This window comes from Sinocyclocheilus grahami, unplaced genomic scaffold, assembly GCF_001515645.1.
Source record: "Sinocyclocheilus grahami isolate Dianchi unplaced genomic scaffold, SAMN03320097.WGS_v1.1 scaffold222.1, whole genome shotgun sequence".
NCBI classification, from domain to species: Eukaryota; Metazoa; Chordata; class Actinopteri; order Cypriniformes; family Cyprinidae; genus Sinocyclocheilus; species Sinocyclocheilus grahami.
The window spans coordinates 377,047-389,779 of record NW_015505401.1 but is presented as its reverse complement, the minus strand read 5'-3'; the positions used below and the strand labels follow the sequence as shown (position 1 = coordinate 389,779).

Here is a 12,733-nt window from a genome sequence, read left to right as displayed (position 1 = left end):
ATTCTCTGGTAGAGTTGCTCTAATGAGAAACTTGGCTCCCAGCATGCAATTGGCTTTTTGGTCTATAGAGTTCAGTCAACAGTGAGATGCCGTCTAAAAATAATGAAAGCTTCCATTATTGTTGCACTCCTGGAAATGATTTAACTGCTGAATTAGTAGGTGGCATGGTAATGGCTAGTTTACATTAATTACAAGGACTTTCAATCTAACACGTTACAATAAGTTCAGCATGAAACTTAGTTTCTACTTGATTATTAATTAATCATCTCAGCTGATCTGTTCAGGGTTGTGAATTTGTATGTATGTGTGCAACACGTCGTCTACCATAATCGTCAAAAAAACCTGATTGGCATCTGTAGGAGAAATACAACACATTCTTACAGACACAGAATGCCTGCAGTCATCTGAAATACCAGTAGCTGACATTTAGAATGTATTTATTAACTCAAACAGGTCCTTGTTTGAATCCCAATCTCTGGATTTGCTGAATTGCCCGTTGTTTTACCACAGTACAGCACAAATATGCTGTTTTGTATGTATGCCAGTGCCTCGACAGCACAAACGTGAGTCTGAGATTTCTCAGATCTTTATGTTTCTCAGACAGTGTTTGCCATGTATTATTTAAATACCCAGAAAAGCAATCCTCTCAGGTCTGACTCTAAATGATGGAAATGTTTCAAGATTCTGAGATGTTGGATCAGTCTTGCCTTATTTTCGTAGGTTAAATTTGTATTACATTTGTAGGACTTCATGTGATTCATGTAAATCAGAACTGATAGTGCTTTTATTTACTCATCCTGGCTAATGTTTTAAATTTTGCAATGAATTTTAATGTAGTGTTTAATTTTTAAATACAATTATCAGTAAAAATGTCTTATAATCACTTATGAAAGTGGCAAATAATCATGTTAAAACAAACTTTTAACATCATGTTAAAACTGAAGGCTGGCAGGCTAGTAGTTAAGAGTGTGAAAGTACCAGATGGAACCTATTTATAAAATAGCTTAAGTTATATATAGCCTAAATTCACAGACATATTCCTTAACTGCGAAATGCCCTTCAGTGTTGGACATGGTAATATCAGCAGTGATCAGATGCCATCCTGAGGCAGTGCTTATGATGGTGACAAGGTGACATTGTTGTCATGGTGATGGATGTGTCTCTGAGTGAGACCCTTAATGTGGGTCAGTGTCATTACTCTGCGGGCCCCTGGGCCCCTGACCCCTCTGTCCCTCTTTGGGTCCGTCTCTGGCTGGACAGTGACAGGGTGTTGAATTTTTAACCTTGAGATGAAATTTCCTCAGTAGCAGATGGCATACCTACATGTGACATCATGGATACACTACTGTTCAAAGGTTTGGGGTCAGTAAGATTTTTTCAGTGTCTTTGCAAGTTTCTTTTACTCGCCTAAACTACATTTATTTGACCACTAATACAGTGAAATTTGTAATATTGTGAAATTTTACAAATCCAAAGTTCTGGCATGAAACTCTAGATGGCGCAGTCTGATAGGTCTAACTCAATCTGGCATAATGACATTATCACATGGCGCAGCTGATTGGTTCTTTTTGTATGAGAAGCCAATGAGCTTGCTGCTCAACATTCAAATGCTTGGCTAGTGCTTGCTGTAGCAGTTGCAGCACGCTTCAGAAATCCTCCACCTTCCCCAGCTCCACCTGTATAGATCTGCTATATACCCAATGGATTCATGTATGCTATAGGGGGGTTATTTCCGAGAGTTGTCATGACTGAAATTAAAATAACTGTTTTCTATGTTAATACATTTTAAAATGTTATTAATTCCTTTAATGTAAAAGCTGAATATTCAGGAGTCATTACTCCATTCTTCAGTGTCACATGATCCTTCAGAAATCATTCTTATATGTTGATTTGGTGCTGAAGAAACATTTCTTATTATTTTCAGTTGTGCTGCTTAAAACTTCAATTTAACATGTCCTTGGTGAATAAATGTATTCATTTCTTAAAGAAAAAAATACTGACTGCTTTTTACAGTTTCTATCTATAACACTGAAGTTTTAATTAATTGTCATATAAATGAGAGGAAGCACTATGGGACGTCACGTCAAATTATGCATTGTCTCCCTGCTGACATTCTTAAATTGCTCTTACATGAAGCAAGCACAATAATTTAATCTTTTATGCATACAATAAGGGTATAGTAATCTAAGCGGGGAAAGTTTTTAATTAAAATTTCATACCAGTGGAAACAAATCACTATATTCAGTGATTAATTTTTTTTTGCTTCCAGGATCAAAGTTAGGGGTGCACCTGCACAACTAACAGCTTTACAAAATTGCCTGCCCTGTTAACTGTGATAATGTATTTGTTGACTACAATTTGTTCAAATCAGTCTGGAAGGTTTAAGTTCCTGTTCTGTTTCATTGGTCATTAGCAACCATTTCAATCTTAAGAAGGCACAATAGTGTGCTTGAATACTGACTTTTTTGTCTATTGTATGTTCACAGGCCAGAAGACTACAGGATGAAATGACCATCATAAAGCAGTTTCTCAGATCTTGCATTTTAGTTTGTGACTTGGAAATGTTTGTCTTTTTAAAAATATATTGTTAATGTAAAATAAATTGTCTAAAAATTATAAAAAATAAACAGTCAATTTGTCAACTTTTGGTTATGTTTGATATTTAAGCATAAACATACCTAATAGAGATCATTTCTGGATAACGTGTATTTATCTAAACCTCAGCCAAGGTAGTGAGGTAGTCGGACAGCATTTAGTCGTGACTGTGTAGTAATAGAGCTCAGATTCATTGGCCTTTGCTTGTCCTGCAAATGGCTTTAGCAGCTTCTCTGAAGCCTGATCCAGCTCTAATTCAACTGCTGCTTCGGTCTTAATTAACTTCATATGGCTCTATAAGCCCTTTCTGATGCTACTTTGGCCTTTTGAAGTCTGCTTAACTCATTGTGTCGGGATGGAAACGAAACGCCCTTGTTAGTCACTACAGCCTTTTGCGATGGTGGCGCCGTTTCGTTTTTAATGTAAAGGTAAAATTGAGTTTGCTTGTAAAATGTGATTTTATGAAGAAGGAACTTCAGAGCATATTCCATTATTTGAGCTCATTAACCAAACATGGTTATTAAAAAAAGAGAACCTGTTGTTTTAAATGTGAAATTTCATTTTTAAATCCATTTTGGGTGACCAGTTAGCACACAGAACAGAAAAGCACAAAGGCCAGACGAGACATCATCTCAAGTCATTGTTGCAGTTCGGTTTTATTGGTTACAAAAACAAATAATAAAGTAAAAATAAATTACTTTGTAAATCCAAAGGTCTGGTGATGAGTCTTTCCACGAGCATCCACTTTCGTTCTGAAAGGACGGTAGACCACAGGCCTAACTCTTAACTATTCAGGTCTCTTTCACAGTGAGCAGACCCATTGGAAACAGGACCACAGAGACGGAAGGATGCCATGCTGAGCTCTTCTTTTATACAAAAACACTTTGAGAGCTTTCACTGCATCCCCTGCATGACACTTCATCTTACAAGACCATATGTAAAGGACATTCACATAAATGTGTGATAATACGATTACGATCCCGACAAAATGTGTGGTGTTACACAGGGTGTTACTGTGAAGTACTGTACCAGTGGAAAAATTAGGCGATTAGGTTTGGTTCATTAATGCATTTTTAAGTGTAATTAAGAATTCAGCTTCTCATAAATAACTGCTAGTGATAAGAACATCAAAAGCATGAACGTTTTTTTTTCCCCTCTAAACAAAATAACTTAATAGCCAGTTCCAGATAACTGCAAAACGCTGTAAACATCTGTGAAATTTGTAACATAGTAGATCACCAATTTGCACTTAAAAAACCCACAAACTGTACACACACCCCCATTATCATTTACAAAAGATATGGAATACACAATTCAAAACCACTGCGCTGCAAAAAAGCATTTTGTTAATCAGCATTTTTGGTGTTTGCCAGTAATAATATCTTAAATTATTTGTGGAACAAAATATTGGGACTTATTTTCAGAGAATAGATCTTTTATTTTTATTAAGTTTATTTTTCTTACAATTGGCAGATTTTTAATCATAAATCTAGATTCAATTAAGTGAGGTTAATAAAATGTGATTGTCTAAATAAATGCAATATATACTATTATTATATATCTTGGAAAAATGTGATATATATGTAACCCTGGAGCGCAAAACCAATCATAAGTAGCACGGGTATATTTGTAGCAATAGCCAACAATACATTGTGTGGGTCAAAATTATATTTCTTTTATGCCAAAAATCATTAGGATATTAAGTAAAGATCATGTTCCATGAAGATATTTTGTAAATTTCCTACCGTAAATATATCAAAAGTTCATTTTTGATTTGTAATATGCATTGTTAAGGACTTAATTTGGACAAGTTAAAAGGCGATTTTCTCAGCTTGATTTTAGTTTTTTGCACCCTCAGATTCCAGATTTTCAAATAGTTGTATCTTGTCATATCCTAACAAACCATACATCAATGGAAAGCTTATTTTATTCAGCTTTCAGATGATGTATAAATCTCAATTTCATATATATATTTAATTTAATTTATTTATTTTAAGTTGTGATATTTCTACTGGACAACCAGACAAAAAATACTGCTTGCGAAAATTGATATATTTTTTTGTAGTGTTCCTTCTTTGATCTTGCTTTTCATCTCTTTGGCTACATGCAGCCTCACAAAAGACAGAAAAGTCACTGAATGAATATCGACACAGTTTCATTTTCTAATCTTCTCCACAAACCCACCGCCATAAGGATGCATATAGCAGGCACTTTTCGGATTTCCCTCAGTCCTATCCTGCAGGATATTCTGATGAAAAGTGTTTGTATGTGGACGGTCTATTTGCTGGGCCTGGCCACCCGAGCTATATGGCCTCCACTTGCACTTCCGACTCGTCGACGCTCCCCTCTTCGGCCGTGCTGCGGGAGAAGCGATGCGTGCCAGGTGACCTCATCCCCACCGTGTCACCAGGGTGGGCGGGGCCAAACCTGGCGGCATGGGGGTCAGGATAGCTGGGTTGATAGTACTGAGGAGGGTAGGCACGGTAGCCATTGTAAGGGTCCTCTTCCTCCTCGTTGTTGTCGTTGGTGGCGGGGCCGTAGTTTTGGTAAGGGTTGGGGGGTAACTGTTGTACTATGGGAACATGGGGGAATTAGATCGGTTGCCATCTTTTTCAGTCACCACCACCAAGTGAGCAGGCGTTGAGTTAGCGAGAAAATGAAAAAGCAAAGAGATAAAGGCACAAAAGGAAGTCAGAAAGGTAGAAGAGAGTTGTTACTGAGATTAGCCCCTTTAGACAAAGGGGAAGAGGTTTAGCATGGCTCGAGTTAGCTCATGCTGGTAAGAATTAAAACTACACCAAATAGCTAAAAGAATCTCCATTGGCGGAATGAATGCTAATATTTCATTCAAACATTTACTATAGTGACTGATTCATTTTGGAGATCTCTTAAAGCGCATTCTTGTGGTGCCATCAGCATAATCGTGCTTCTCTAGAGTGATTAGTCACATGGTATTTATGGCTCAGGTGATTGGCTCAAAAAAAATCTGGATGCAGAATTCAAATCTCATACTTTCAGGGGTCATGCGCCAGCCAAGCAGCTGACATTAAGACGAACAGGAATGGTAACAGATGGCTTTCTCCAGGTTTTATAGATTGATTTCGATGTGCACTCTAACAAATAAAAGTTATTTTTTGGCAACAATGGTTCCATGAAGAACCTTTAACATCCATGGAACCGTTTCCAATACAAAAAAAAGGTTCTTTATAGTTGAAAGAAAACAGGTTCTTTAAATTATGAAAATGCTTTTTACACTTAAAAAAAAAGGTTATTTTAAGAACGGTTCACCAAAAGGAACCTAAAATGGATCTTCTGTGGCTGTGAAATCCTGCCTTTAGAACCTTTATTTCTAAGAGTGTGGGTTTAAAATTTCAACATTAATGCCAGAAAAGGTTGAAAACACTTTAGATTGTCTAAAACTGCAGTTTGCACAATGCTCAGAATGGTTAAAAAGGCACGGGGCTTCAATGGTGGTGACATTTTGAGAGTTGAGGAACCAAGTACATGGATTATCGAGTTTGGGAATGAGTCTTTGGTTTTGGCCCATGGAAGGAGGTGGGATGAAGAAATGAAGGGTAGAGAGGAGAAGAGCAGGTGGCTCTCTACTGTTTCTCAGTAGTCATTCTCATACTGCGCTGGACCTTCACATGCAGGTGTGAGACAGTGACGCCCCGGTAAGAGAGGAGAGAGATACTGCGGTAAGTGTGAGCTCAAAATAACCAACAGGATGCTCTCAGCAACACCTCGTCTGCCAGACTGTAATCTTTACATAGTGGCACTTCAAAAGGAGAGTCAAGGATTCTCAATAAGGCATTAAAATCTGGTCAATACACATAAAACTTACATTCTCTCATTAGAAATGAAGTATTATCCCAGAGAATGAGGGCTGAATAAGTTACAGAGCAATTTGCAATACTATTAAGCTGTGTTGCAAGATTTTATGCTGACTGAAAGCTTAAAGCTATAACCTTTATAGATCTTAAAAGTGTTGATGCAGTATTTCATCAATTGAGTGGAATATTACACTGTCATTTAACGGCCTTACATGGCAGAAACCCCAGAGAACATTAGTGTTATTTTTTCACAATACAAAACTGCAATAATATGCGAGGCGTTGGGTAGAAAGCTTCGCTATGATCTGATAAATAAATTATTTAAACGAGTGCTGTCCATTTCTGTCCAGGGTTTCTCATATTAAAAACTGAAATTCTGAAATCTTGTAAGCACACAGCTCACTCTTATACTTGGAAAGCATTTAGACTCCATGAGAAATTTATAAGTAGAATAATGGTTTGGGAAGGGCTAGTTTAATAGGATGAAAATCTCTGAGTCAGACCACAAGCTTGTTTATAGCAATGGGTTTGCCATTCATTAGCAGTTGTGGAAATGCAATCTCAAGCGAGAATGTGTGAAGCACTTCAAAAGGCCATGGAGAATAACATTATGGAAGATTGTGTGGTATGTTCCCTCATCAGTTTTCTGTATGGTGATTATCAGTGAAGCCTGAAGCAGTCTTAAACCCACAGCTCAATGAGGACTCGTCAGAGACGCTGTTTTCAGACTAACTCTATAATTGACTTTCAGATGTTCAGTATCCATGGTTACCTTGACAACTACATGCAGATTTCATTGGGTTTCATTCACTAACTGGGCATATGCATCTATTTTTGCATGGAATTTGAATGTTTTCATTTGTCTGTCTATCTATCTATCTATCTATCTATCTGTCGGTCTGTTTCTGTCTATTACATTCATCCATCCATTCTTCTTTTTTACTGCCGTATCATATTGTATCGTACCATACCGTATTGTATAGTAGCCATCCATTAATCTGTCTATTTTATAGCATCCCTTCATCCACCCATCCATCTGTCTATAGTGTCCACCCATCCGTCTATACTGTCCATCCAACCAACCAAACATCCATCCATCCACCCCCCATCTGTCTATAGAGTCCATCCATCCATCTGTCTATAGTGTCCATCTATCCATCCACCCATCTGTCTATAGTATCCATCTAGGGCTGCACGATAAATCGAAATGGAATCGAGATCGAGATTCGACAGAAGCTGCGATTGTCATGTGTATCTTTCAGTGAAGCACGGTTCTGTGATCAGCAGTAAATCTCCATCCAAAGGCCAGAGGGCGCTCTCGCGCTGAAACTCCAAATACGCCTCGCAGAAGAAACCCAGAAAATCGCTGCAGCTGAATAAACAGAAGATTCAACTGCTTTCATTGATTCAACGTGACTAATAAACACACGGCTATGGCAATATATGGTTTATCTGAGTTCTTATTATTATTATAATTTTCATTAAAATAAAGTATATTTATAATTTATCACCTTTATCACTGTGTAAGAAGTCACATCATATCACAGAAGGATTTATTTCAAACACTCGACTGACGTTAAGTCTGGAGTAAAAATATGTTATTAAATGTGGTATTGCGTTTTTTTTGCGTAACTTGTCAGTGAACTACGGCTCTGTGTAGTAAATTCTGCTCCATCTGAAAGCACGTGATGATGATTTCCTGCTGATTACAGAACCGGCTTTTTTAACAAAATGCACATGACAATCGCATTCGATTAATCGTGCAGCCCTATATACATCCATCCATCCATCAACCCACCCTTCTGTCTACAGTATCCATCCATTCACCCATCTGTCTGAGTGTCCATCCATCCATCCATCTGTCTAGTGTCCATCCATCCATCCACCTGTCTATAGTGTCCATCCTCCTATCCATCTACCCATCTGTCTATAGTATCCATCCATCAACCCACCCACCCTTCTGTCTATAGTATCCATCCATTCACCCATCCGTCTAGTGTCCATCCATCCATCCACCTGTCTATAGTGTCCATCCACATATCCATCTGTCTATAGTATCCATCCATCCATCAACCCACCGACCCACCCTTCTGTCTATAGTATCCATCCATTCACTCATCTGTCTAGAGTTGTCCATCCATCCATACATCCGTCTAGTGTCCATCCATCCATCCACCTGTCTATAGTGTCCATCCATCCACCCACCCATCCCTCCATCCATCTACCCATCCATCTGTCTATAGTATCCATCCATCCATTCACCCATCCATCTATGGTATCCATCCACCCATCTACCTACCTACCCACCCAACCTAGCCATGACAAATTTTGCTTTCCAAGTTAAAAATTAATTCAATTAATTTCAATTAATTTTGTTTATTACTTTCTAATTCAAATGGCAATTCTACATTCTGTTACTACTGCTACTTCAATTCAAATTCAGGAAGGATAGTGGATTTGGCTGAAGCAGTTTTTTATATGTGTCAATGCTTGTGGGCATATATTATTCTAATTACTCCACCATCATTTAGAATAATCTGCATTCATCAACATACAAAGAAATATGTGAATATGTTGTAAATCTGGTGTAAATTTCACTCGAGAACCTTTGCTTCATGCATACTGTAAGATCACTCGTACACAATTATTAGTGAATGAGACCCACTGGATGTACCTGACAGAATAAAGTTTGAATGAAACTGAGAATCCTTGACAGATAGAGAGAGTTTGGGAGAGAGAGAATGAGAAGGAGAGGATTACCTCCAACGTTGTATCCGATGCAGGAGTTCTGGTCGCAGTAGCCGGGGGGTCCAGCAGGACCAGGGCTACCAGGGATACCTGAACGTCCTGAGGTGCCTTGAATTCCAGGTCTCCCTGGAGGGCCCTGACTTCCTGTCCGACCTTCTCCAGGAGGCCCTGAGTGGGAAAAGACATTGACCATTAAAATCTGCCTAAAAAAAAAACCCTGCTGAACTTCACACCCAAAGTGTGTCTGGATTTCTTCCTCACAAAATACAAGTTTTAGCCTTTTCCAGTCCACATCCCTCTCAGATGTCACTGGCTGTTACAGCTATGTTGCTTCAATGAATCTCATTTGTGAAGAGTATTGATCAAAGCGCAATTAACAGCGAGCGGACGCTGACATTTTCCTACCAGTCTACCAACCAGCCGTACTGCTAAAATCAATATGAAAACATTTCTCCCTGACCCAAATATTGTTTCAATATCTGCTTGGTATTCTAGACAGGAATCAAAGGAACCAAAAGCAGATCAAGATGTGTGCAGATGTTATTATTAAAAGTTTGCAAGCTTGTGTTTTCTTTGACAGAGGACATTTAATAATGGAAACTCCTGTAGCCTGTGCAATAAGAAGACAATTTTAATATAATTTTTTTTTACTACTAGCTTGAGAACAAAGAAGTCATTGATTTTGACTTAAATGTAACATTTTAACAGTCTTTCACCTGGGGGCCCTGGAGGACCACGAGGGCCTTGTGTCCCAATCCCTGGACTGCCCTTCTCTCCCCTTTCTCCTGAGAGACCTGTACAAAGAGAGACAGGGATCTGTTAGAACATGCAAACCCATCTGGAGAAGCTGTATCCTTGTATTCTCTTTCCATGTGATTTAACTTATTCCACACCTTTATGAAACCATTAGGGAAGAAATAAAAGTCCTGGATTGTGTTAATAACACTGACAGGTCTGATGTGGCTGATCTGTCAGTGAGAGCTGCAGCAGAAGGGAATAACTTATTTAAGAGAATGACAACTTAAATCGCAATTGTTTTCTCACACAAATCTATCCGAATCTATCTATAGTATCTTTCTTTCTTTAAGAAGTCAGCATCGAAATTGAAACAGTAAGTGGTTAACGTTCCAATTGATCCAATTAACCTCTACTGGCAGATGCTGCAACTACACCAAAAAGCACCTTAAAATTAATGGGAATAATACGATTTCCTTGAAACATGGTTCATTTGTCCAAACTGTTGTCTCTAAGGGTCTCTGTACACTCTGAATGTAAGCAGCTTTTTGCCCCACAGGCAGTCTGATCTTCATCACTTCTGAACAACACTGACCATCTAAAAGAGAACTTCTGAATAAGATTGTTCATTATAGGCCCCATGTTAACATAAACAGACAAATATCCCCCCTATGTTATCCCTCATTAGCGGCTCTGTTTTGCACTGACTGCATCATATCCATGCTCTGCATGTTCCTGCTTGATATCTGAATGTTTGAGTGCACAGATCCCTGAGAGAAGCAGTAATGATGGTGAAATATCTCATGCTGAAACCTCAGGCTGTGTGTCAGAGCTCTTCTAATTGAGGACAGGAGACTAAGCAGTGTGGACACTCACTCATGATAAAGACTCTGGCTGAGAGTTGCTCTTGGCAGGAAGGTCATGCAGATCTAATGCAATTTGTGTACAGTCGTATTCAGAGGAAAGAAAGTTCCAGATTTTTTTTTAGTCACCTAAAAAAATGCTTTGGATCAACTTAAAAAATACTCTCTTTTGTTAGAGCCAAATCTATTAGTTTTTCTCAAATTATATTTATTGTTCGGTTCAAACCTTGATTTAATATTTATCAAAAATATTTATTATTTAAGTATAAGGCTTTTTTTTATAACGACCATACCATACTTAATGAATATATTTTCTTTAGACATAAGCAAAAATGTTTAATGCAGGTTAGTAAAACAATTTTAGAAAAAAACATTTTTTCAACTTTATTTCAAGATAAAAAAAAAAGCAAAATTAGCGCATTATGAAAGTATAATTTTCACTTAAGATAAAAATAAAAAATGTGTTGTTATCTAGGGCCAGATTTACTAAACAGGGCAAATTAGTGTTAGAGCACAATGAGAGGAGAAAATTCTGCATGTGATTTACTGACAATGCGCACATTAAAGAATACAAACACAGCCAGATCATTTCCATAATGACCAGCGCAATCTACCAAGAGCAGCGCAAATTACCACCTGCTTTAAGACTTGTTTTTTTTGTGCGTTAAACGATGGCACAAATACCATAATTTAACGAGCACAAACGTTAGTAAATCGCGTTGCATGATTAATTTTAATACTCTTCTCCCATAAATTTTGCGTCTGAAAGGGAAATTCCTACAAAAGCATATTCAATAAGGTCAGGTGCAAAAATAACTGTCCACTCCTTTTCAGCACTAATTCTTCACTGCGTGTCTTTAGTAAAACCTGACAGTACTACTTTAATGCCAAAAGACAGTTTGCATTGGTGCAAGCTGTTAGTAAATCTGGCCCCTAATGTTTAATTTATTTTGTCTTTTTAAAATATGCATCATATTTGCTGTAATGTTCTAAAAAATATATATATATATTAATAAAACCCTCACTAAACTGTTCTGCACATCAACACTTTTAAACAAACTGGTCGTTTCACTTTTTCAGTGCAGTGTGGGACTTGTGATTGCTAAAGAGGCTGTCAACCTCAATTCAACTGTTACATACTAAAGAGACTAAAGCATTGCTTTGTGGCATCTTTGAAGTAGTTGTTCTTGGCTTTCTAACATTACCCAAAAAAAAGGGTTAGTAGTTTACATATTGTGTATGATGATGGGTGGTATTGAGGTTAGCCAAGGCTGTCAGCCAAGATGTTAACAAAATTTATCATGGATGGGGTCAGAGAGGTCTTACTAATGTTCAGTATTATTATAGCTACAAGATCTCTGCTTAACCTTAAGCTGCAGGGGCAACATTTCTATCCAACAACTAATCATCCTTCATACTATGTATACTAGACTAGCCCAGAACCCACTGTGCATTTTGTTTATGCATCTAATACCCTACTGACATATTAATTTTGCTATTATTTGCTATTATTCCACAAACTCAGCTACTACTTTTCCACAATTTAATCTTCAAAAGTTCTGTTTTAATTTCCCCCAACAATTTAATGCCTACAAATTCAAAACACATGTTCGTATTGTTGTATTCAGCAGTGTACAACTAGTGCTGGAGTATGTTATTATCACATGTAAAAATGTTTACCTCTCTCTCCTGGCCGGCCATTTTGCCCACTGGCTCCAGGGAATCCCGGTCTGCCAGGAGAACCCTGCTCTCCCTGTGGCCCCGGAGGTCCCGGTCGACCAGATTCACCCGGTGGACCTGGTACTGTTCGTACCGAAACAGACTGACTGGGAATCTGGTTCAGAATAGAGTTGTAGCGAGACAAGTGACCTGAGGGGGAGGGAGAAAAAAAGAAATTCACTTAGCGGGTCAGCTGCAGTTAGACGACTTCCTGTGAGTCATGAATTTGGTAAAAGAGCA

General features: G+C 38.1%; 1 protein-coding gene across 1 annotated transcript in view; it reads right to left on the bottom strand.

The window, feature by feature from the left end:
• Positions 1-4,597: 4,597 nt before the first annotated feature.
• LOC107596708 (collagen alpha-1(XIV) chain-like) overlaps positions 4,598-12,733 on the bottom strand; it is a 123,104-nt gene continuing 114,968 nt past the window's right edge. Inside the window, exons 43-46 of the mRNA XM_016287506.1 lie at positions 12,455-12,643; positions 9,893-9,970; positions 9,189-9,344; positions 4,598-5,167 (exon numbers count right to left, since the gene is read on the bottom strand). Coding sequence (XP_016142992.1) covers positions 4,899-5,167; positions 9,189-9,344; positions 9,893-9,970; positions 12,455-12,643 — 692 coding nt within the window. The 3' untranslated portion in view covers positions 4,598-4,898. The remainder of the gene's footprint in view (positions 5,168-9,188; positions 9,345-9,892; positions 9,971-12,454; positions 12,644-12,733) is intronic.